Source organism: Cydia amplana, chromosome 25 (genome assembly GCF_948474715.1).
Source record: "Cydia amplana chromosome 25, ilCydAmpl1.1, whole genome shotgun sequence".
Classification (NCBI taxonomy): Eukaryota; Metazoa; Arthropoda; class Insecta; order Lepidoptera; family Tortricidae; genus Cydia; species Cydia amplana.
In genome coordinates this window covers 403,154-430,387 of record NC_086093.1, presented here as the reverse complement: position 1 = coordinate 430,387, position 27,234 = coordinate 403,154, and the positions used below count along the sequence as shown (strand labels likewise).

The window sequence follows — 27,234 nt, the reverse complement described above, 5'->3', positions numbered from 1 at the left end:
GTACAAGCTTTGCTTAGTTTGGGGCTAGGTTGATCTGTGTAAGATGTCGGGGGTATTTATTTATTTAGTCTTCTGTCGAAAGATGGCAGTAAATGTACTGTGGCTACATTACCGTGACAGTAACTCTCTATACACTCATTTTCTCTTTGGTTTCCACACAACTTTAAAGAGCTTCGTTTTAGGATAATTTCGGAAGTTATTTAGTGTTAGTGTTCTTCTGAGCTTTTAGCCGCGCGATCTCTTCTCCCAGTGTGTCCATGTTTTCCTGGAAAATAATGCAACTATTAAACTTACTGTGTCAGTCGACTTGACAAATTAGATACAGATGTAGTGCATAATTATTATCCTTCATATTTTCACGGAAACGGACGATCGTGTCTTGCTATGTCAGTCGGTCTCGGTACAAATAGTAGTTTATGTGACTGCTACATAATTGGAAATTAAACGAACTTACCTGTAAGTGAAGTTCATTTCAATTATATTAGCTGCACAAACTTCGAAATGATAATTTTAACTTGTAGTACGTGCTTTATCATGTAGCCTGTTCCATGAATGTTACAGAGAGGCAAAGCCAAAATTAAAAATATGTATCTGATTTATGAACATAACTCCTACGTTGAACGATTCCCGCGCTGTCAACTGTCAATGTCATTTAGTTTAGAGTAACAAGCCAAGACATAACACTTTCACTGCCAGTAGCCCGCTAGGATTCTCTATTCTTAGGTACTTATCGCTACAAAGCGGAAAAAACATATGGTATCCGCTATGCTTTTAGCTCACGCTGGCAGTGAATATGCCAATAGATGGAACAACTTGGCCCCCAATTCAGCAAAGCCAATATTGCCATAACTTTGACAGGGATTATAGGTACACGAATCCCTGGTTGTCTCAGGACAACGTGGGTACTGGGTGGGATGGGTTATCATTTCGAAGTTTGTGCAGCTAATATAATTGAAATGAACTTCACTTACAGGTAAGTTCGTTTAATTTCCAATTATTATTACGCTGCACAAACTTCTTCAATGATAATTTTAACTTGTAGATGTTTAGAGATAAGTATTCAAAGTTTGTTTTGGCTTTGTATTACAACAATGAAATCATTGATTAACAATGATTTATTATTTCATTTTAAATTAGGTACCTTTTTAGTTATCATTAACTATTTTCAAAATATAGGTATGTATATTTAGTTTACAACATTATTTAGAGATCTAGTGATATCATTTCATCAAACTGTCTATCGTATAGTATAGATAGTTGAAACAAAAATAATTTGATCCTTATTTATTAATAGGTAAGTATTTTCATTTATACCACCAAATACCACATACAACTTAATTATTATAGGAAAGAAATCAAAGGATAGCATGAGATGCATCTGTTGGCGAATACAACAACTATAAGCAACTCTTGGCAGTGTGTTATTGTTGGTTACACCTTTAAGTAACACTTATTTTCTCATTTATCATAGTAAGGATTTACCAAAATTATTGGATGGAACCATGATTATGAAATTGAGAAAAATCATTACAAGAATCACTCCACCTTGATGTTTTTCTTCCACCAACTCCTAAACGATTTACGGTTGACACAACACATAACAGGTTAAATAGGTGATGAAAATAAAAATATATCAATACAAATCTTTAAGAGTTGACTTATGTAATCCCTCTACAAATCGTTTGGGAAGTGATTTTTTCATGATTCTGAGGGCAATAAATAATCACTAACAAGTTAATTACCATCACGAATATTATTGTTCGTTATTTATATATACAGGTAATCAATGTTTTACACCTCATTCAATTTGAAATTAGTGTTTTCCCTGAAAAAATTAATGCTATGGATAGCAAGGGTTGCTGAAATTTATCAATCAGAATAACAGTAAAGTTTGATATTTTTTCAAGGACAGGGTTTGCACGTTGTATAGGTACAATCACAACAGCTAATAAAAGTGATAAAGTAATTTTTTACTTTTTCTTAATCCTGTAATGAATGATTTTCATTAGTTGGTGACATTGTTAATAAATAATTTAAGACCGATTAAGGGTACTAGGTCACACTTTAAGGTTGAGTTTGGTGTAATCGAAAAAACGTTCTTCATAAAGTGTTCAATTCTATCATTTGAGGAGAGCCTATTCCCCAATAAAAGCACAAGAGCAGATTTACAATTATTTACACATCTATACCCTCATTACATAATGCTATTAAAAACGGCAAGCACTTCTGAAACAGATGCCATAAAATAATTAATGTAATTATTTTTACATAACATACACCAGTATTTCAAGTGTGTACTGTGTGTGTGTGTGTGCTTGACGGTGTTGGGCGCAAGGGATTACACCGTACTGTACTCCTTTCTCCTCTTCCTCTTCTCCTTCAGTGATGGCTGATGGCACTTCCTGGATAACACTGGGGTAACCAGGATAATGGATAATGGGGTAACCGCTGTTGAAACTTGAAACCAGTTAATAAAATATGTTTTTATAAATGAGAGTTGGGGCGCAAATCTTATACAATTATATGTACATATGCGTGTAAATATTTTGTAAACTGAGTAGTTACAATGACCGTGCCTTGATGCCTTCTACTTTTCCTAAATTTTAATACCTTAGATTTCGTTTCAGTTGGAAGGAAAACATAGATAAAATATTTTTTGCAAAAGCATCTACTTATGTAGAAAAAACATCTGGGTTACTTCACCAGGATATTTATATAATAACCAATAACTCGTGAGGTATATGGATTTCCAAAATGTTGTAAGAATTTCAAATTTAATTTGCGTTAAATCTGAAATCTTACATTATTTTCTCTCAATCAGCTTATGACACTTAAAGCACATATAGCATTTAAGTAGAATATTGTAATTTCTCTTTTCACACCACTGCTAATGTTCCTAGACATAAAAAATACTGTATTTCATTTCACCGGTTTATAAATAATTGCGATAGCTGTGTTGTCTTCTCTCAGATGTATCTCAGTGTGGTAAACCGGAAAAGAGGGTCTTTAAACATAAACAAGACCACCATAACCTGAACAAAATTAATGTACCTAATTCATTCTATTAGGCTTATTTAATAATTTCCACACGGGTGTAAGTATTACCGTAAGTAATTAAATATCTGGAAAAAATATATATTTATAACCCTTTATTTTAATTAGCCACCAAATTATGTCACACTAGGTGATATATTGGCATTGTATTTCTTTAAAATATACGAAATTCAGTATAGGTACTTTTATCTATTCAGCTCTTTAAATACACACATAAGTTATAGGTACAACAACCCATTTATATGAGCAAAGTTCATTAAAACTAATTACAATGTGACCAATATATAAAGGACTTTATCTGTTGTTTAAGTTTGTATTTATCCTTATCGGCTAAAGAAATAATTATAGTATTACCCAGCTTTCTGAGGTAAGTACTAAGGAGCTAATTTCATTTGATTATAGCTCCATATAGGTAATGGTATCAAGACTAATTAAGTGTATCTTGTATATGTATGCACCTACATGGTATAAATAACATTTATAATAATAAGCTTCAACAATAGATATATAATCTAAACAATTGCTCATTATGTGACCTCTAGATCTTAGACACTTCATGAAAGGTCTGACACATATCGACACCTAGTCTAATAGTCTAATAAAAGGACTTATGTCATTACTTCATTAGTTTCATAACAGTTCCAATTCCCTGTTGACTTAAACTGCTTAGTTGCAATAAATTTACTTCTTCTATAGGTATCTGTATTTATTTCTCTTAGGATTTGGTAGAGAAAATATTGAAGTCAATATTAAACTGTATAAAGTGTACATTATTTTATAAGGACATCATAGGCATATACACACAGTATATATCACAGTCACATAGTTTTCTAGTATTTGACTATCAATTTTACAGAATTGATCATATTTCGGAATACCTCTAGGTATTAGCACAGACAAAAATTTAATTTTGTATGACAGAATCCTTGTAAATATGATGTCACTGCAATTAAAGAAGTGTATTTAAATAAACCACAGCTTTTGAGAATTTGTTCTAAATGAACACAGGCTGTTGTAATGTCACTTGAGTGCGACCACATTGTGACTGCAGAGAGGAAAGTGTTGCTCCGCTTCCTTATCGCTGCTTTTGACCAGGGTTTTTTGTATGTTGTAATGTTAAATGAACACTTTATTATATGAAACAAATAGTAACAGCAAAACATACATTGGAAAATATGATTGATAATCGAGCCCTTGAAGTTGAAGTACCGGGCCGTAAGCTATTAGTTTTTCTGTTAGATTTTCTTATAATATCACTTGTCGACAGCATGTTTTAAAGAAATCTCTAATGCCATTTATTGTGCTTTAATAGTATTTAAAGGACCGCTGCCTTAGCGAAGATTCTCAGTGATGACAGTCACACAAATGAAAGTCAGTCACTTAAAAGCGACAGCCGGTTGCAGCACAAAATTGATTGAGAGCTAAATCATCACAGTTAGCAAACAAATACTTAGCCTTATTCATTACTGACAAGCATCTCACCAGCCGCAGTTCAAGTCGCTGCCAATAAAATTTTACAGCGCAGATTATTTTTGCATAATCTTGTTTGGGTCATACTGGTTTTGTAATGTTCTTAATTATACATCTGAAAAAACAAACAACGAGATTGTCTTATTAGGATTTTTCCATATCCAGATTTCTGGTGCCTCCGTCTCACGATGTCAAGATTTACTCGCTTAATTCCTTGCTTGCTGAAATAAGAATAAATATTTTAATTCACCTACTTGAAGATGAGTACATATCAAGAGACGGCCTAATTTGGCATACCACATTGATTAACTCATGGGGCCACAAAACCCAGTTCTAGCAAGACTTGTGGCCTTAAGTCCACTGCCATTGGCAGGTAGGATATGAGCCATATCTCAGTGCTGTTAGTAAGGAATAAGTGACAACACCACAATGTCCCAAATATACTGGCATTGAACACACCTAGTATTAGTATGTGAAAGATTGCCAAGTTCAAATATCATCAGAGATACCTAGGTTAGTACTCCAAAAAGCTTAGTATAGCCATTTTACAAACAGATGCACCTAGAATAGTGCTCCAGATTGCAGTGCATAGCTCAGTCACCATGTTAGCAGACAGACACACCTATAATAGTGGCCCAGAATGCACAGTGCACAGCACAACCACCGTGTGCAGTTAGCAGACAGAGGCACCTAGAATAGTGCTCCAGAATGCACAGTGCACAGCGCAACCACCGTGTGCGGTTAGCAGACAGATGCACCTAGAATAGTGCTCCAGAATGCACAGTGCACAGCACAACCACCGTGTGCAGTTAGCAGACAGACGCACCTAGAATAGTGCTCCAGAATGCAGTGCACAGCTCAGTCACCATGTGCAGTTAGCGGACAGATATACACCTAGCTAGAATAGTGTTCCAAAAAATCCAGAATGCACAAGTAGCACAAACGTCGAAAATCATGAACAAATAAGCACTTGATACTGGGTCCACTGTATTTCCTACTTTGCGTTTATTTCCCTTTCGGAATTTTAGATACGTATTAAACATTCGGTCGCTGGCGAGCGAGGAGGGCACAGATTGCTTTTTATACGCCACGCGAAAATCGCTTTTTTCTCTACGCCGCTGGCGGAGATGGAGATGATGATGCAGACCTAAAATAAAAAGTAGGTACCTACGTCCATGCCCTGCTAGATTCTTATTTTGATATGCAACATGTCCGGGTGGATAGTCATGCTATCCACGAAACGACGCCGCCTTTGACCTTGGTCGCGAAAGTAGCATTTTCTTCTTCAGTCTTCTTGTATTTTCTTCCAATTTTGTAATTGGTCGGACTTTAAAAAAGTTATATTTTATTAAGCCCTAATGGTCTAGGCTAACATGAATAAACACAATGACATTGACAGTTGACAGCGCGGGAATCGTTCAACGTAGGAGTTATGTTCATAAATCAGATACATATTTTTAATTTTGGCTTTGCCTCTCTGTAACATTCATGGAACAGGCTACATAATAAAGCACGTACTACAAGTTAAAATTATCATTGAAGAAGTTTGTGCAGCGTAATAATAATGAGAGGCATTAAAATACGAGTGTGGGTTTAAGAAACGAACGTTAGTGAGTTTCTTAAAAGGATCACACGAGTATTTTAATGCCTAATTATGTACAGTTACATACACTACTTTATCTAAACACATACTTAAAACTAACTAAAAGATAAACTGTACGTCAAATGGCGGTGAATGAAAACTTTTTTCACGCATGTCACACATCCGTAGTTTTTTTAATTCCTAGACAAAAGAATGAAGTCCCTATTCTCATGTCACTCGAGATCAAATATCGTGCGGTTTATATTAAAAAAACATACTAAACTGACGTTTCATATCGATAACTGTTTTAATATCTATGGATACTAGAATAGAGACCCACTTGAGTTTTGACTGCTGTTCCAAATTTAAACTCATAACCTTATAAAAATCTATAAAGTTATCTATGTACTCGTACATTAAAGTACAAATTTTCCTACTACCACAGATAAGAAAGTTCTCATAGTAAAATTGGTTGTAATAAAGCTTGTCATTTCCTACGGTTTATAGAGAACGCATTATAGAGCACTAATGACATGTGTGTAGATAAAAGTACTTACGTTGACTGAAGTAGCATGACAAACACGAACATATGTAGATCTCTATCACTACTATAGTTGTTTTTAGCATTAGAAATAAGGTAAACAATCTTGACGTGTCTTTTTATTGAAAAACACGTTTTAACCTTTTGGCCGCCGGACCTAGTCCGCAAAGACGCTCACTCACACGCCAGAGCAAATTTTAAGTAAACAACTAATAAAAAGTTTAGGGATTGCAAATAGTGATATCGATATTTACAATTTATGGTAAAAATCTTCCCAATTTGGCTTTGTTCTTATCCAACTTTAATTTATTTCGAAAATGCCAAAAATTAACATATTTTTTTACACACGATAATGTTAAAAATAAAGGTCTTTATCATTAAAAACAACCACTAAACAATATCGATTCATGACGTAATCTCACCGCACTAGGCTGTTCAAGAAGTCGTTTATACAAGACAACGGCGCGCATGGACTATCCGCAGTGCAGACCGACAAGGACTGTTTCCGTGCGGATTAAGTAATAATAGTCTCTAGGTCAACGGCGTAAGCGCTTGTCGGTACGTAAACTTTATAAGCGTAACGTTAGAGCCGCGCATCGTGTGTCGATAATATAAATGTAAGTACCGGAACTGCATTGGGGAAAATTGCACGTGGGTTAATTGAATTGTCAATGAGTGAAGAACAATAATATTGGAAAAGGGTGGGGATCGGAAATGTTCGGGAATGCATGTTTCACATTCGACATGTTTCTTAGATGAGCTTCTCAGTTCCCGTATTACATCCTCCCTACCATGACAATTTTTCGTCAATTTCAAATATATAACATTCTCATAGTTAGGCGACTCTGACTATATAGTCCTAGCGTCTGCCTGTACCATTCTTGTGCGAAGCGGTCACTGCAGGGCATCACTCCCCACTACACTATCATCTTAAAATGAATCTTTTGTTCTGCAAATAAACCACAACAGATTTACTTGTCTGACTCTACTATCAACAGCTGAAGAAGCTCCCTGAACTTCAGCTATAGTTAATGCCTGTCTCTCTCGTCTCGTTTTACGTATTCTAGTTACTAGTTACCACCAATTGGCATTTAACAAGTGTTCAAATGCTTAAATAAAACCAGATTTGCGATTTGATATTTATTTTGAATATTCTCATATCGAGTTAACATTCCCATCCCTAGCTGTCTTGTATACAAGACAACGGCGACGAGGAACAAGAAAAACGTTGAAATCTGGAGCAATTTTTTTGAGAGCCTTATTATAAAAAAATGAATTTCTATAGCTGCAATAAATGCAAATTTTTTTTAAAACAAGGACCTAAAACATTAACATGAGTGTAAAAAAAATATAATTGATATTTTTTCCACATTTACCGAGCGGTTGAATTTTTGTCTTGTATACAAGACAGCGGCGCCAGTGTATCGTTCTATCGTTGTCTTGTATACATGCCAACGGCGGTCAAAGGGTTAAAAATAAATAATGGCAAATATGTAACAATTATGAATCTAATGCGATCATTTAAATTCTTCAGCTTTCAATGAGCTTTCATAAACAATAGTTACTGGTTTTCAAAAAGCGTTTTTCAATTAAAAGACATGTCAAGATCGCTTACCTTCTTTCTAATGCTAAAAAAAAACGAACTATAGGGGTTTTTAGAACTGTCTCGATGAGTATTAGTTGTCTGTCGTAAGAAAAGTGCAGTCAGCGATAAAAGCGTGTACCAAAAACCGGCCAAGTGCGAGTCGGACTCGCGCACGGAGGGTTCCGCACCATCAACAAAAAATAGAGCAAAACAAGCAAAAAAACGGTCACCCATCCAAGTACTGACCCCGCCCGACGTTGCTTAACTTCGGTCAAAAATCACGTTTGTTGTATGGGAGCCCCACTTAAATCTTTATTTTATCATGCTTTTAGTATTTGTTGTTATAGCGGCAACAGAAATACATCTGTGAAAATTTCAACTGTCTAGCTATCACGGTTCGTGAGATACAGCCTGGTGACAGACGGACGGACGGACGTCCCGTTTTTACCCTTTGGCTACGGAACCCTAAAAATGAAATTTTTGCCAAAAACTTATTTGTTTAGTTACCTTGAGTGTGATGTTCTTAAGTAATGTGTCTTCTAGAACGCTCTGCAGCCGCCTGTTCATTTCCAGGGACAGTTCCAGCGACAGGCCTCCGTGCTCGCCGCCCCAGAGCGCCGCCATGGCGCCGCCGCCCAACTTCGCTATCTCTTTCTGACAACATATGACAAACAAGATATATACAGTGTATTACTAAAAGAAATTAAAAACTAGCTTAAATCTAAAATAGGGAACTATAGGTCTATAAATAAATCAATTTGTAGCTATTAGCTAAGTTGCTCTTATGTTTATTATAAGACTGTTTGTTTCTCAATAATAAAAAAAAAAAAAAATATGAGTGTTATATGTCAATTATAGTTTTAGGCATAGAGAAAAAAATACATAGATTGCTCACTCCATACATCAGTTTTAGTACCAAAAAGACTATTAGCATCTAGCATCGAGTAGCGGAACTATCAGTACTGCTACTTGACAATAGATGTAGCACCGACCGGATGCTAGATGTGGACACTGATATTAATAGTCTGAACTGATGTATGAAGTGAGCACTCTTGTCTTACTATATTTCTCTATGGTTTTAGGTAAAGGCGTTACACATTTAATGAATTCACACGTCGCTGGAACAATGTAGTAGCATAGAGAAATATAGTAAGATAAGAGTGCTCACTCCATACATCAGTTCAGACTATTAATTTCAGTGTCTACATCTAGCATCGAGTAGCGGAACTATCAGTACTGCTACTTGACAATAGACAGTAGCAGTAGCATTGCTAGTAGCAGTACTGACAGTTCCGCTACTCGATGCTAGATGCTAATAGTCTTTTTGGTACTAAAACTGATGTATGGAGTGAGCACTCTATGTATTTTTTTCTCTATGCTATTACTGTCCTGACTCACCTTAGTTAACCTCCGAGGCGGCTATCAATATGAATGCAGCGTGAATATTCACAAAATTATTTTACAAAGTAGGTACTTTTAAATATGTCAAGAATAAATACTGTGGACATCATCGAAGGTAGCATCCCATAGGAGTGGTATACGCGTGCCTCCGTGAGGGACAAAACATACACAATGCGGCACTATGATTGGTCGAATTTATTTGTTGCCCACCATAATCCATACTAATTTACGGTGGGGAATAAAAAAAATGTGAGACTGACAAGGACAAACAATAATAGCGCTTTCGCTGCTACTCCTACTGAAAGATACATTAGTTCGGTAATTTCCCCCGCCCCTCATGCCAGATCCAGTTATATACTAGATTCATGGTGGACATCCAAGTAAGATTTAAAGGAAATAAGAAAATTTATATATTTTCTTAATAGAGAAAATATGTAAAAATTACTGCCTCGGACAAGATTCGAACTCGCAGCCTCATGATACCGGAACCCCTCCATTGAATTTAAAAAGACAACGATTTTCAATTTTTCTATACAAAATTATTTCGCAAAGTTGTTGCAGGCTATTGCGAAGAGAATAGAAGCTAACATGAACCGTATTACAAGTAAGTAAAGCATGTTTTACCTTGTTGGAGTCGCTGGCGGTGGAGGCGAGCGCCTGCGCAGGTAGGTTGGGCAGCAGGTGCCGTAGAAGCCGTGACTGCAGACAAATAATAAATATATAAATAAATAATAAATAAATATTATAGGACATTCTTACACAGATTGACTAAGTCCCACAGTAAGCTCAAGAAGGCTTGCAAATAAAACCAGATTTAACCAAAATTTCGCCAAATAAGTATATGGATAACAGATCATAGATGCGAAGTCACGTGATCGTATTTAAGTTTCGAATTCAGGGATGTTGCGAACATCCGCATCCGCAACCGCGGAACTTCCGCATTATTTTCAACATCCGCATCTGCATCCGCATCCGCATAAAATCGATGCGGAGCTTATGCGGATGCGGATGTCGAACAAATCGGTACAGGAACGTCTTAGCGGCGGCGTAAGTGCTAGGTAATTTCGTCATTACCTATAACGAAATCGTCTAGATCCAGAAAAGTCGGCGAAGTTACTGTTTATTAAATATAACGCACCTATATTCTTGCTCAAATACTAAACGTTTCGTTTTTTTCAATACAAAAATACGAAAAATGTAATATTTGACGCTTTCTAAGTACCTAATCTTGACATCCGCATCCGCGGATGTGAGCCATTAAATATCCGCATCCGCTTTCGCGGATGTCAAAAAATCTGCATTCGCAACATCCCTGGTTTCGATTAGCAAGGCTCAGGCTTAGCAAGGAAAAACGCTTGTCATTTTGAAAAGATAACCTTGTAGACATCCTTATACCAGTGTTATATTGTAATGGCGTTATTATACAGGGTGTCTCATTTAAATCGGTCAGTATGGGAAAGTCTGAAACTATACGACATACGAAGATCTGTTCTTAGGAACCATGTCATCGATTTTAATAACAAGAAAAATTGCATTCATACATTAAAAAAAAACCTGTACTCAAAATAATAAAAATAAGGCGGTGGTCATTTCGAACACTTAAATAAATTAAATAATATGAAAACAATGCATTTTATTCATTTTAGACATCACGTTTCATAGTAAATTTTACTGCTTAAGACCTACACAATCGATATCTAAATAGAAATAGTTTTAGTTTTATTTTTCAAAACGTCCGGGTTCGATTCCCGAGCTGAGTACAGGTTTTTTTTTAATGTATGAATGCAATTTTTCTTGTTATTAAAATCGATGACAGGGTTCCTAAGAACAGATCTTCATATGTCTTATAGTTTCCGACTTTCCCATACTGACCGATTTAAATGAGACACCCTGTATAATTAACGGCTGCTGACTTAATCAGTTGATGACCGTCGTTTGTCCCTACCTGTCGTTTTGTCATTGAGAGGGAGAAACGATGATCATCAGCTGATTAACTTAGCAGACGTTTATAAATAAGGGGGTAATTAAATATGCCCAAATGACGTCCGTACACTATGAACTAACATTTATAAAAAATAAAAATCTTAAAAATAAAATAAAAAGTTATACATTTATAAATGGTTGTTTTATAAATGACGGGCGTTTTTAGGGTTCCGTACCCAAAGGGTAAAAACGGGACCCTATTACTAAGACTCCGCTGTCCGTCCGTCTGTCCGTCCGTCCGTCCGTCCGTCTGTCACCAGGCTGTATCTCACGAACCGTGATAGCTAGACAGTTGAAATTTTCACAGATGATGTATTTCTGTTGCCGCTATAACAACAAATACTAAAAACAGAATAAAATAAAGATTTAAGTGGGGCTCCCATACAACAAACGTGATTTTTGACCGAAGTTAAGCAACGTCGGGCGGGGTCAGTACTTGGATGGGTGACTGTTTTTTGCTTGTTTTGCTCTATTTTTTGTTGATGGTGCGGAACCCTCCGTGCGCGAGTTAGACTCGCACTTGGCCGGTTTTTCAATCCTTGGTCACTTGACGAGGCCCCTAGGAGGCCAGAGAGCGTCGCATGCTCTTCGAGGATCTCGCACCGCTCGGCGCGCCTCGCTGTAGAGATAGTCTGTTCTGCACCTTACTACACAGACTTAAGGTCCACAGTATGTATGTGAGTACCTTCCCCCGCAGCTCGTCCGTCAGCTGTCTCGCGTGTTCTTCAAGGAACTCGCATCGCTCGGCGCGTCGCTGTAGAGATACTATACGTTCTACTTGCCGGTCTGTTCTGAGCCTTACTGCACAGACTTAAGGTCCACAGTATGTATGTGAGTACCTTCCCCCGCAGCTCGTCCGTCAGCTGCCTCGCGTGCTCTTCAAGGAACTCGCATCGCTCGGCGCGTCGCTGTAGAGATACTATACGTTCTACTTGCCGGTCTGTTCTAAGCCTTACTGCACAGACTTAAGGTCCACAGTATGTATGTGAGTACCTTCCCCCGCAGCTCGTCCGTCAGCTGTCTCGCGTGTTCTTCAAGGAACTCGCATCGCTCGGCGCGTCGCTGTAGAGATACTATACGTTCTACTTGCCGGTCTGTTCTGAGCCTTACTGCGCAGTCTTAAGGTCCACAGTATGTATGTCAGTACCTTCCCCCGCAGCTCGTCCGTCAGCTGTCTCGCGTGTTCTTCAAGGAACTCGCATCGCTCGGCGCGCCTCGCCGCCGCTCGTTGTAGAGATACTATACGTTCTACCAACGCTTGGCGGTCTGGCTCTCGCACCTGTAACATCACATTAAATATAATATAACAAGCCACTAAAGTCTATTTTTTTATTCGGTAGATTAAAATGACATTTCATAGTATGGAATGACACATGATGTTCATACTATGTAATGTCATTTTAGTCCACCGAATAAAAAAATAGACTTTAGTAATATGGCAATTAACCACTTTCAGGGTTTAACACTAACGCTTTGGTTTACTGTGACATAAACACATATGCATATAGCTTTCTTGTGTCAGCGCAACCTAACATGTATACAGGATGGCCCATTTAGATCGGTCAGTATGGGAAAATCTGAAACTATAAGACATACGACGATCTCTTCTTAGGAACCATGTCATCGATTTTAGAAACAAGAAAAACTGCATTCATACATTTAAATTTTTTTTATGTAAAATGTATTGAAAAAAATGGTGGCCATTTCGAAAACATACTAAAATAAATTAAAGGATATGAAAACAATGCATTTTATTTATTACAGACATCATGTTTCATAGTAACATTTACTGCTTAAGACCTACACGGTCAATATCTAAATAGATTTTTTTTTTCAAAACGTCCGGGTTCGATTCCCGAGCTGAGTACACTTTTTTTTAAATGTATGAATGCAGTTTTTCTTGTTACTAAAATCGATGATATGGTTCCTAAGAAGAGATCGTCGTATGTCTTATAGTTTCAGATTTTCCCATACTGACCGATCTAAATGGGCCACCCTGTATACAGGGTGGATTTTCTTTTTGGGTCAGTGAGGGCAGCTACCAGATCCCGTGCTGCTACGAGAAAACGGTCTTAGAAGACCTTCTCTCGATTTCAAATTAATGAAGATTGGCTTTTACAGATTTTGGAAAAAACATACAGGGTGCGAGGAAAAGGTAATTTTTGACAAACTTTTTTTTTTATGCCAATCTAGCAAAGCGTTTTGATTGCCCTTCAATGTATTTTTTTTTTCAGTTACAAATAACTCTTACCCAATGAACTACTTATAACAAGTTATATTTTTAAATATCTAAACTAAGTAAGGTATTAATTGGTCTAACTAACTAAATAAAAAGAAACTATAAATAGTAAAATACAATATAAGAGTTTGTGACACAACACCTTATTCAGTAATTTATTCAAAACATTCGGGGTTTTAATCTGAAAAAGACGAAACGTTTATTTTAAAACTTATTCTTACCGTACTACTTGGAGGAGTCTCCTTGAAGGCAGAAAATAAAATGATAATTAAAATAAATAACATAATACGTAGGTAATTTTTTTAGCCTAAGATACTGAGTCCCATCGCTGGGAATATGCCTTTGTGCACTTAGAGGATATAACCAAACGGAGTAGCCATTAGCATGCGTTCCCCTCTGTCGAAAATAGGCGGCCAATGGTCATACACAGTGTATGGACTGACGTTTATCTGACACGGCTATTTTTACGTTACGCATACATTTGACGCATACATACCCCCGCAAAAATCGGCAGACTTTTTTGTATAGAAAATTACAGACAGGGCGTCTCCGTTTGGTTATATCCTCTAAGTTTGTGCATGTTTAAACATGTAATTTTTTACTTGTTTGGTGGAGTTAGCACTCTATCCTTACTTGTTTCTCTATGTTCTTCATCAGTCGGTACGAGGAACGAGGCGCCTCAGAAATCAGAAATTTATTTGCTTAAATAATGATCAGTACAAAGGTATTTACAACCGAGGAAAGAGGAAATTGCTTCGCGCGGCGCCTCGTACTGCGTGGACCCGTCTAATTACGTTTTATAAACCTGTAAATTACACATGTGTTGTTCGCGAGTGAGTGACTTAAATGAGCTATATCGTTTGATTCAACTCACTCACTCTTCAACTCACTGATGATTTAACTCACTGATGATTTAACTCGCTCAGTAACTCAGTCGCTCAGTGCTCCTTGCGCGCTCTTTCCCACTCATGAATCGATGAGTCGGCCGAGCGCGAGGAGCGAGTGAGACTGCGAATAAGTTTCGGAGCGGTTCGGAAGAATTCGGAGGGTTTCGGAAAAACATGGCGGGATCGTATCGCGTGATTCGCCATCTTGGTCGCACTTATGGCTGTATGTATCCTCAAACTGAGCAACATTTGTTCAGCAACTTTTGAAAATAACTCCGGTTTTGATTTTTATTACACTTTAAAGTTTATTCTAAGACGCAATGTATTGCAAATTTTGTTATGTTTAAAGCGTGACAAGCAACGTCAAACACACTGATGTCAGCGTACATTGAAGCAGGCGTGTCTCACTCCGCGATTTTGTCGCTTTGCTACAGGTAGCTAAAAGTACATCCGTTCCGCCCCAAGCCATAAGCCGCGCGTGGCGCTGTCGCCACCTAGCGGCCATATCTGTGCTGATCGTAACAGACGCGTTTTGTTAGAGAGTGAGTCTTCTGTACTTAGTACTATTATTTATTCTGTGATTGAAGGCAATATTTATTTTGTATGATAAAGAGGAAGTCTAAAGGATTCATAATTTTTAAAAGTTGCTGATCAAATGTTGGTCAGTTTGAGGAGTACAGCCTTTAGTTTAATTTATTGCTTCTGTTACAGGTAGCACCCTGTATATCAACGCGAGCGAAAGATATGAATCACTCTTTTCAACTCACAATCAGTGAACGGTTTTGCGCATGTCTACTGTAAATAAAATAAAACATGAGAAAGAGTAAGTGTAAGGTCTGAGTGGACGCTCGCTCGGCGACGCGTGCAGCGTGGCTGTGGGCTCACGCGTGACGCGAGCAGCGTGCACTAAGGCCGCTCCTATACGTGCGCATTTGTTTAACATGCACGCCGCACGCCCCGACCCGCTGCACGCACAACAAGGGCGTCCACTCACAAATTTGGCACACAATTGGCACTTACATATTTTTTTTTTTTTATTTTATTTATTTGGGATCACCAACAGACAATACATCATGGAAAATTATTTGTAGCTTATATAACATTAAAGGTGGATGCTTGTCCAATTATAGGTAACCACAGCTTGTTCCAGTATCTTAGGACATACAATATAGGTACATTAGGACATTTAGACTTAAGCTAACAATAAATATAATTTTGTTTTTGTATTTTATTTTTATATCCATATTATAAAATAACCTAGCGTAAGAGTTCAAATAAATAAAGAGAATAATAATATAATTAAAATAATAATAATTAAAATTAAAATTTAACAAATTTTAAAAAGAATATAAGGAAATTGTGAGTATTAATTTGCACTTTGCAACAGAAAAGTGACAAAATTACATAATATCATTAATGTTAACATAATTTAAATAGGAAGAAAGACAATATTATGATGAAAATACGCAGGGAGATGAAGATACAATAAAATTGTTGTAGACTAAACCTAACATATATCCGCATGCTTAACTCATACCACACACAGACAGTACACAGACACACACAATCACACACACAGATACACGCACACACAGACACACGCACACAAGTTTTATATATTTATATTGGTTGAGTATGTTCGGCTTACTAGTACGCATAGAATGACACTTATTTTATTTTATTCGTTGCACTTATTTATTCTACTCTTGTTGATTTTATTGTAATTGTTAAGGGGACGGTATATGACGTTTTCGATTTAGACCTCACTTTGTGCAATCAATTTGTTCAATGAATGATTAATAACTGCATTAAATTATACGCAAATCTGTTCACGAAGAAGCCGTGTACCGGCTCTTCACGCCATATTTTTTTTTATTTCCTGTAATTCTCTACAAATCGACACTAAAAGTGTCCAAAAATCAAAATATGGAGTTCCGTTTGAGCAAGACGCATTACAGTTTTGTCTTTGACAGTAATTGAGTTGTTGTGGGATTTTGAAGGCTAGATAACTAAACTACCAGATTATTATCTACTTATATTTTTACTCACAAATACAACACAGAAATTCAATCCCAAATGTAAACTTTCGTATAATTTCCATACATTGACGACATCACTCAAAACTCTTCTTCGAGTCAGATGGCCGTTGGCCTTGCATCGAAGCAGACGTGTACATCGTCATAGCTCGTTTTTGACATTAATAAAGACATTTCATCATATACGCATACGAAAATGTATACCAGTAGATAAATTGTATTTCATAAAATAGGGTAAATAAATATAATCACGTCGAGCTCCAGTCAAATTTTAAATGTGAGTTGTTGTTATTTACGGGTCGTAACGGTCGAAAACAGCAGTAAATTATCCTAAAACAATACGATTACAATCGAATTTAAGTAACTTGTTCCTTCAAAACCCGCTTAAAATGAAAAAAGTTTAAAGACTCGTTTTACTGATTGGGATTGATTTTCATTATGCTGGTATCAATTTTGCGTCATTATAAAAATGTATATGACTTCTGTACGTCAATGACTTTTGATGTCAATTAATTGTAATCTTGTATTTATGTTAGAGAATATTATATGTTCATTTAAATATTACTCATCTATTAATACGAAGCGTAATTCGTTTAATACCTAAAGACTTGCAGTGTCTACACCTACTTTGTTGACGTTCGTTCCGTCTATGTATGCGATTACGTAACGTGCTGTTCTGATAATCTTCAAGAATCAAGATAATTAATAACGGCAAGACCAGCATTTAGTACCAGCGAGTTTTGCGGATTTGGAGACCGAGATGAAGCTTACAGGCCAATATCGCTGCGGCCTGGCCTGCTTATTGTTATGTGTATAAATCGAATGTTATATTAATTTACTATAAAAAACAATGTTTTATTTCAATGACATTCTGTGCGTAGAGGTATGTATGTTTCGGTGATTATAAGAATTATGTCCACACAATAATCGTGCAAAGCAGAGACTGCATTATTTCTTTACGGTATAAGCGGTAAGGAAAAACTCATTGGTATCCTGGCTCGTACCAATGAGTTTTTCGGAACTTATGTACGAAATATCATTTGATATTTACCACTAGCTTTTCGGTGAAGGAGGAAACATCGTGAGGAAACCTGCATACTAGTAGTGCATACATTTGCGAAGAAATTCAAAGCTGTGTGTGAAGTCCCCAATCCGCATTGGGCTAGCGTTGAGATTATTGTCTATACAGGGTGGTCCAAACCGTGACGTCCAAAAATCGTGGGCTATCATAATGTACCCCATATGTATGTTAGCCGATTTTTCGTAGTTTTCAAGTTATGATTTTTTAAGCTTTTAACTTTTCCTATGTAGGTAATATTCTCCGACCGTCCTTAGTCTGGGACCGGTCTGAAAACCAGCGCCGGGCACCTAGGCCCGGCACACGCTGAGACTGGAACCCTGTGCCTAATACAAAGATCTTCTCACTTTTGTTTTGTATATGATAACAACTGTTTTATTTTATTATGTAAGTAATTCTAACTCTATTTTATGTTCATGTATGTGGCAATAAACAATTCTTATTCTTATTCTATTCTTATTCTTATTCCTATGAAATTCCGGGGTTCCCATACAGAGTGGCTGAAAAATAACTGCATTCCGTTGCCAGGGAGGTGTTGGGATTATACTGAGCAACTTTTATTATGGGACCAACCCCGAAATCGCGAAAAAAAAATTGGCTTTTTATACATTTTGGCTAGTCCATTTTCTATGGAAGGGTAATTTTTTTTCGCGGTTTCGGGGTTGGCCCCATTGTAAAAGTTGCTCAGTATAATCCCAAAACCTCCCTGGCAACGGAAATGCAGTTATTTTTTAGCCACTCTGTATGGGAACCCCGGAATTTCATATGAAAAGTTAAAAGTAAAAAAAAATCATAACTCGATAACTACGAAAAATCGGCTAACATACATGGGGTATATTCTGATAGCCCACGACGTGAGGAATCTAAAAAAAAATTTTTGGACGTCAAGGTTTGGACCACCCTGTATATAGGCTGAATTATTATTATTATTTATAGGCGGTACGGTACCGTTATTATTTATCAATACCGCTTCGTTTTGAAGGTACTATACCTGTTGAAATATAAAGTACGGTACCGGTATAAAATTGCAGCAGGTACAACAATTTTTTATAGGTGTACAGTCAGCTGCAGAGAAAAGGTACCACCCCTGCATACAATCTTCTATGCAGGGGTGACCTGCAGCTGACTGTACCTAAACCATCACTGACCGAGCGTAGGCGAAGGTCTCCGTTTCAGCTTGGGCAAAAATACTTTCGTTTGTTCGAATGTTCTCCTTTGCATATCACATTTCTCAAATATCTCGAGAAAATTTGTAAGCAGGTTCGGTAGTTGGATATAATTACTCGGTTTCTTTTTTTTTTATAAGTTCTAATAGGCAGAGATTGGCATAAAGGACTTAAGCGACAGTAGGGTCTGTGGTACTTAAGACCATTGTGATTATTCGTAGTGTCCGACCGAAGATTCGGTTTCGGTTTCGGTTTCGGCCATAAAATCATGTTTCGGCCGTAGTTTCGGTTTCGGCCAAAAAACGGCCGAATCTTTCGGCCTGGCCGAAACATACGAAATAGTACTTCGTATTATGAAACTAAACTATGTGACAAAGACCAAAAGTTGGCGAGCAAGTAGGACAACAATATTTATATATACAGAAATTTGTGTTTCGGTCGGACACTAATTATTAGGTACTTACTGATTACGCTGCGCCGCGTGGAACGTGAGGTGCGTTGGGGTAAGTACATACAAATCATTCAAGAAAAAAATCCCTTTTAAGATCACTCGTGTGTCTGCCCCTAATAGACTAATTCAATTGAAATTTGGTACACATTTTTCACATATGACAAAGAGTCGGTGATCCAAAGATGGACTAGTAACGTAAATAAATAAACTTTTAACTTTGCGGCCATTTTTAGGGTTCCGTAGCCAAATGGCAAAAAACGGAACCCTTATAGATTCGTCATGTCTGTCTGTCTGTCTGTCTGTCCGTCTGTCCGTCTGTCCGTCTGTCCGTCTGTCTGTTCGTCCGTATGTCACAGCCACTTTTCTCCGAAACTATAAGAACTATACTGTTGAAACTTGGTAAGTAGATGTATTCTGTGAACCGCATTAAGATTTTCACACAAAAATAGAAAAAAAACAATAAATTTTTGGGGTTCCCCATACTTCGAACTGAAACTCAAAATTTTTTTTTTCATCAAACCCATACGTATGGGGTATCTATGGATAGGTCTTCAAAAATGATATTGAGGTTTCTAATATCCTTTTTTTCTAAACTGAATAGTTTGCGCGAGAGACACTTCCAAAGTGGTAAAATGTGTGTCCTCCCCCCTGTAACTTCTAAAATAAGAGAATGATAATACTAAAAAAAATATATGTTGTACATTACCATGTAAACTTCCACCGAAAATTGGTTTGAACGAGATCTAGTAAGTAGTTTTTTTTTATACGTCATAAATCGCCTAAATACGGAACCCTTCATGGGCGAGTCCGACTCGCACTTGGCCGCTTTTTTTTGTATCGTGTGATATATCAGATATTAAATTGTAAGATATTTACTAATAATAAGCATTGGTCACGTAAATTATTTTTAGTCTTTTTTTGCAAGTATGAATGATATAGAACATTATTTCAATTATTTTTAAAATTAAGCCTATCCAAAGGCGACTTGGAAGATGTGTCATGGGGATCTATATTCGTTGGGTGAAAAACAAGTTTTTTTGTCTAATTATCGTTTAAAACACAATCGATCGGCAATAACGCGGGCACATAAAACAAAAAACTTCTTTTTTCACTCATAAAACTCCTTAAACCTAATAAGAGCTAAACAAAAACAAGTGCGAGTCGGACTCGCATTCTAAGGGTTCCGTATATTAAGTCCGTCTCACGCTTGACTGCACATTTCTTATAGATTTTCCTGACATATATAGGTAAAGAACTACTTTGTGTATTTTTTTCAAAATTTTAGATCCAGTTGTTTCGGAGAAAGTGGGCGGAGAATGATCATTTTTTGCCTATTTTCATGAATAACTGCTGAACTATTAATCCTAAAATTATAAAAAAAGTTATGTTTGAGATTCTTACAATGAGCTCTTTTATTTGATATGTAACACTATATAGTTTAAAAAACATATTTTTTAATTTTTTCATTTACCCCCCCCCAAAAATGGCTACCGTATTTCAAATTCTCTAAAATACATTTTATTTACGTTACACGTCCATCTTTGGGTCACAAATTTACATTTGTGTGCCAAATTTACATATGTGTGCCAAATTTCAACTGAATTGGTCCAGTAGTTTCGGAGAAAATAGACTGTGACAGACGGACGGACAGACAGACAGACGCACGAAGAATTATATGTATATGCACTTATCCCAACGCACCTCTCGTTCTACGCTGCGCGGGGTTCATTGCCGCTCCTACCGCCGTAAGTGTAAGTACAACTACATCATCAAGGCTACGATCGAAGATAATCAGTTCAGCACTGAAATAATAGCGGTGGAATGCCAGTATAATATTTAATTATTTATTTTAATTTTATAAATTTAATAGCAAAATAAATAGCGAATATAGGATACTCGTACAAGTAAATCTGTAAAGATCTTAGGGGTACATCAGCCGACATATATTATTAAATTTTATTTTGTCGGCCTTAATTAAATTTCCACCCTGCCGAAACTTTATTTATTTAAATTTTTAATTGAATTGATTTTTCGCCTTATGAATAACCGTATAGAGTAGTAAATAACATTTTACATCTGACTTAATGACATCTGGGTTTATTCGGTTTAACTTTACAAAACGCGTATCTCGACAAAGCCATAATATGCAGAAAATAGTTAACAATCAAATGAATTAAATTAGAATTTAAATACGTCACGTGTGACATGAACAGACAAGGAGAGCAAGATTTAATGTATTGTTTCTCTTTCTTCTTTCAATGGAACGTTTTTACAGTTTCTGTTCCTCAAAAGAGGTCAGTGGTTAACACTAAACTCAAAACGCAATCTTAAAAAAACTTGATGGGTCAATGACCTGTCCCAGTAAAGTGAGGTAGTGTGCGTGAAGTGCGCTTGTGTGTGAAATGGGGTAAATTGACAGAATCTGAAAATTTACCCACCTCTACCGTCACCTAGCAAAGCACGGTAATTTGTTAAACTGCGACCGACCGATCTCAAGGGTCCAGTCTGAAAACCAGCGCTAGGCCCTCTGCTTGGAGTGCTTGGCATATGCTGAGATTGGAGCCCATTGCCCAATCATTCGTATATTATTATAATTACCTATCTTTTTAATTAATTTGAACCTATTTTAGTATTTAAGTTTTATATATTGTACTTATATTGGATCAACCAAATCTTGTCAGTAGTAAAAGGCGGCAAATTTGAAAAATCGCGGGTTAGCAACACTGTGTTCGAATAATTCCAAAATCGCGTGTCATCTGTGTGTTATCTGTGGAATGTGGATCGTGAATGACAGTCATCATCTTATTGTTTACATTCTGAATCGTTTCTATTTCAAGAGAAATTTCTGCTGTCACCATTAAATACCAAGATTATGCATGACCTCAAGCAAAGCTAAGGTGCCTACAATGTACAATCATGCTCGTTGACGGTAAACATTACTAAAATTTGAGGTTATGATAATTCACTCGAACTGACGTATGAAGGGTGGAAAAATAAACACGTTTTGGTACGATGTACATTGCTGCTTTTCTTAGCGCAATTCTGTTCTTTGAGTGTTACATGGTGTTACCCTACTTTAATTTGCAGTACATTGCTACTGACAAGATTTGCTTGACGCACTATAGTTGATAAGAAATTTTTTGTGGCAATAAATATTTTTCTGATTCTGATTCTGATTCACTCGGGCCCTACACTAACCTGCACGTCGGGCAGCGCGCCCTCGCCGCGCCCGTCGGCCCGGCCGCCGTCCTCGTGCGGCGCGCTCTCGCCGCTGCTCAGCGACGTCACTGAACCTAATGTTTATTTATTTAAACTTTATTGCATAACATACAAATCAAATGTATAAATCGCGGACTTAATGCCTAAAGACGTTCTCTACCAGTCGCCATAGGGCTAAAGCTTTGGATTCCTCCGAAAACGGTGCCGTCATATAGCGGCCGCAAAAGACGGCCGTCTTTACGGTGGCGACATGTGGAAAGTACCACGGCGTCATAACACACCGTCATCCACCAAGGTCAAAGCGGCAAATTTGAAAAACGTAGGCGCGATGGGATAACGTCCCATAGAAAATTTGAATTTCTCGACTTTTCCTACTGACAAGATTTGCTTGATCATGTATAATTTACTTGGAGGATGAAATATCATCAGAAGAGGAAAATAATCGTAGTACGGAATCATTTATTCAAATCTCGTGTCATTTATTCAAAATGGCGTCACCGCTATCTAATAAAACGTTCACGAAACTATCGACAAGGTCATGACGGCCGTCATCTTACGTTACGTTGACAATCAACGTAACGTAACGCCGTCTAGGAAACCGCGCCATCTTGTTTACATAGACAACGTTCTAGTGACGTCAGTCAACGCTATATAGCGGCCGTAATATGACGGCACCGTTTTCGGAGGAATCCAAAGCTTAAGGGGTCGTCCAGAAATCATGTGATCATATTTGGCCTATTTCTGGGAAAACAAGGAAATTGCGATTTTGTCGGTGAAATATTGCGTTTATGTATATAGTTGCAATACAATATTTTTTCAAATAAAATGTAATGAATCGAATGGTATCTTTTTTTTCCTATTTGGAAGTTAAACAAAATTTTTTTTTGAAGCTTTAAGGCCTTTATTTTTTTATTATTCTTATATATTTTTTACATTTCCAATGTATTGTAATAAATTGCTCATTTTCTATCTATTTAACTAGATTTAGGGTCGGTTGCACCAAACTGTTCGTATCGTTGAAGAGTTCGCAAAATTTTTATGTACCTATAGATAGTTTCATAGTAAAGCGCCGGGGCGCGCAGGCTAACGTTGATCAGTCTGTCAAATGTGGTTGGTGCAACTGGCCCTTAGTTATAAAATTGAACATGTGTCAAATACCCTATTATATGGCGTGTAATGTATTACCTGTGCGTGTGGAGGGCTGCGTTGGAGGCTGTTTGGCTTCTAAAGCCTCCATGCGTTTCAGCGCCCGCGCTAGTTCACGGTTCAGCTCCTGATACAAATTAATATAATAAATATTACGAAATTGGGTATTTTCCTATACTTAAAATAAATGATTTCACACCGTGCACGAAATAAAGCACCAAATAATTATTAGAAAAACAGATAGCAGTTATTTTTAAACACAATTTCTATTTAATAAATCGGATGGAAGTATAAAAAGTAGGTGAGTTGACTGTGAGTCTGTGACGTCACTACACACGTTTTCATATAAATTCCATATTAGCAAATCGTTTTGACAGTTCTAAAAAAGAAGCTGATTTGACTAAAGTCTATTTTTTTATTCGGTAGACTAAAATGACAGTTAATAGTATGAACATGAAATGTCATTTCATACTATTAACTGTCATTTCAGTCTACCGAATAAAAAAATAGACTTTAGTAGGAAAGTAGCCAATTATATTACACATGTCGACCTAGTCCCACGGTAAGCTTCAACATGGCTTGTGTTGTGGGTACTAGACGACATAATAATTTGAGCCTATATACGTCCCACTGCTGGGCACAGGCCTCCTCTCATGCGCGAGAGGGTTTGGGCTAATATAGTCCCCACGCTAGCCATACATTTCTTCGCAGATGTATGCAGGTTTCCTCACGATGTTTTAGAAAAGCTAAATTCCGAGAACTCTTTGGTACGCGTGAGGCTTCGATCAACACGGGCTTCCGACACGGAAGGGATAGGCCCAAGCGATATCTTGACATTCAAATCATTCTGTCATTTTTCGCGGGGGGGAACGTGCACACAGTCGCACTTAACACACACGTACAAAATCCAATCTGTAATGACGACACAAATACATAGAAAATGACACACGTCAAAGACAAATCTTGCACACCTCGATCTGTTTTTGTGTACGGACGAGTCACAAGTGTCACAACACGCACACTAACACATTTTCGTCAAAGAATTTTATCGTTTTCTGAGAGATGAGAAGTCGGATTTGTCGCTCGACCGATCCGCAATTTGTACTGGGCGAGAAAAATCGATAAATCCAGCAATTACATGAGACTAAAATATAATAATTGTGTTTAAATGTAATTAAACGTATGTCATGTAAAAAAAATATTACATGTGAAATGTAACACCTTCTTTTTGTAAATTTGATTACCCCGACCTCTTTTTACAACAAAAAACAGAGCAATTAGGCATTTTTTCTGCCGCTGTGTTCACTCGCGCGTCTGGACTCGGTCTAGTTTAAAATCCGAGCGCAACTAGTTTTATTACCCGCGCTAGATCAGTTGATCTTGTACCTAGGCAGAGGGGAAATAGTGCGAATGCCGCATCCCTTCCGTGTTGATCGAAGGCGTGAGGTATACCCACCTTGACGTGGCTGGCGTGTTTCTTCTTCAGCACGCCGTTTTCGCCTTTTTCCCACTCGAGCTGTTTGGCCGCCTCCGCCATCTCCTCTTGTAACTCCGCGACCTGAACAAACATTACATTTATTTACTTACTAAATATAAATATAAATGATGTTGTTTAATGATTGTTTACATATTGAAAACAGAGGATGGCGAAGATGTGATACAGTTTAATACTAGTACGGGGAACAGATGTAACTTACTTCATTCATAAAACGTTATAAGTAAATATATTATTTTTTATAGTAATATTACCTAAAGAGTGCAGTTAACCGACCAATTGTACACCTTATTCTAACGACTTAGGGACTGGGATTGGTCACTTAACTGTGCCGTGCCTACATGGTAACTATGACATTATTTCTTGTACTTAGTGACTAAGGTTACTAATCCAAACTATAATTATAGTTCTGAACATAAATGTAAGCAACTATGTGTCCTTTATTATTGAATAAAGATATTTGTATATTTTGTATTTTATTTGTACTACCACACTTAGAGCGGTTTCGCACTACGTCCGATCCGAATCCGTGAAAATATGATCCGAAGTAGCCGTAGAACTATTTCTATGGTAATTTACGCACTAGATCCGATCTCCGTCATCCGATTTCGGAAAGAAATCAGTCGGATCTAGTGCGTAAATTGCCATAGAAATAGTTCTACGGCTACTTCGGACCATATTTTCACGGATTCGGATCGGATTCGGATTGGACGTAGTGCGAAACCGCTCTTAACCTTCTGTACCAGTTAACTCCAGTATGTTTTCATAAATAGATATGTTTTAATCCAGTATAAACTTCAAAACGGTTCTCAATTCCTTGAGATTTTGTGTTTTTTTAGGGGTTCGTATCTAAAGGAAAAAAAGACAGGACCCTTAGAAGACCACTCGTGTGTCTGTTTGTCTGTCTGTTACTCCGAAACTAGTGTCCGATTGAGTCAAAATTTGGTACATTTTAAGGTAGATAATTTTGAAGTTATTTATGAAAATAGATGAAAATTCTGTAATCTATAGCCTATAACGTTATTTCTTTTCCTTTTTTAGGGTTCCGTACCCAAAGAGTAAAAACGGCACCCTATTACTAAGACTCCTCTGTCCGTCCGTCTGTCTGTCTGTCACCAGGCTGGAACTTCACGAATAGCTAGACAGTTGAAATTTTCACAGATGATGTATTTCTGTTGCCGCTATAACAACAAATACTAAAAAGTACGGAACCCTCGGTGGGCGAGTCCGACTCGCGCTTGTCCGGTGTTTTACCTTTCTCGCGAGCACCCGGCTCTCCTTGTGCCTCCTTTCCACTTCTTCTGCGAGTGAGGTCTGCAGTTTGACCACTTCTGCTTCCAGCTCTGAGATGCGTTCGCGAAGTGCCGCGTTGTCTGCACTCAACGCAGACGCCTGGGAACAATAGCATAATTGTTTTTTTCTACTCCCGTACTTTTATTTGTCATTTAAAGGGTCGTGCACACACCTTTAAGGATCTTATAGTTGTCAAGACAAGTCTTTAGTCTATTCCCCAAAAAAGTATTTGTGCATACACGCAGTATCTTTTTGGCACTTTTACGATACTTCGTGTAATCACCACTTAACAAATATTGTATGAAATACATTGTTGCCAACCTAATTTTAATTGTCATCTCTGACAGATGAGTGAACCATAGACATGTTTTTTTTATTTCATTCATTCTTTTCCCGCCCGTACTCTCCATTCTTTGCTACTTCTTGAATGAAAAATATTTGTTTACAATTTTATTTCAAAGCAAGTGCTTGGTCGTAGAAAAAGTATTGTATGCAACGTTGTTTAACTGAGTCATAAAATACTCGTGGCGTCTTTATTAACAATTTTCGGCTTCGCCTCAAATTGTTACTCACGCCACTCGCCTTTTTTGACCTCTCTTAAACAACGG

The 27,234-nt window shown here is 37.3% G+C and overlaps 2 protein-coding genes across 2 annotated transcripts in view; both read right to left on the bottom strand.

The window, feature by feature from the left end:
- Positions 1 to 149: 149 nt before the first annotated feature.
- The window catches only part of LOC134659552 (coiled-coil domain-containing protein 186), a 53,998-nt gene continuing 26,913 nt past the window's right edge, over positions 150 to 27,234 (bottom strand). The window contains exons 8-15 of the mRNA XM_063515218.1: positions 26,588 to 26,725; positions 25,295 to 25,396; positions 23,878 to 23,965; positions 22,672 to 22,766; positions 12,764 to 12,895; positions 10,258 to 10,332; positions 8,740 to 8,886; positions 150 to 265 (exon numbers count right to left, since the gene is read on the bottom strand). Of these exons, the coding sequence (XP_063371288.1) occupies positions 197 to 265; positions 8,740 to 8,886; positions 10,258 to 10,332; positions 12,764 to 12,895; positions 22,672 to 22,766; positions 23,878 to 23,965; positions 25,295 to 25,396; positions 26,588 to 26,725 (846 nt within the window). The 3' untranslated portion in view covers positions 150 to 196. The remainder of the gene's footprint in view (positions 266 to 8,739; positions 8,887 to 10,257; positions 10,333 to 12,763; positions 12,896 to 22,671; positions 22,767 to 23,877; positions 23,966 to 25,294; positions 25,397 to 26,587; positions 26,726 to 27,234) is intronic.
- The window catches only part of LOC134659540 (transcription initiation factor TFIID subunit 10-like), a 125,907-nt gene continuing 124,730 nt past the window's right edge, over positions 26,058 to 27,234 (bottom strand). Inside the window, exon 4 of the mRNA XM_063515205.1 lies at positions 26,058 to 26,070. The gene's annotated coding sequence lies outside the window, so the exon portion shown is untranslated. The remainder of the gene's footprint in view (positions 26,071 to 27,234) is intronic.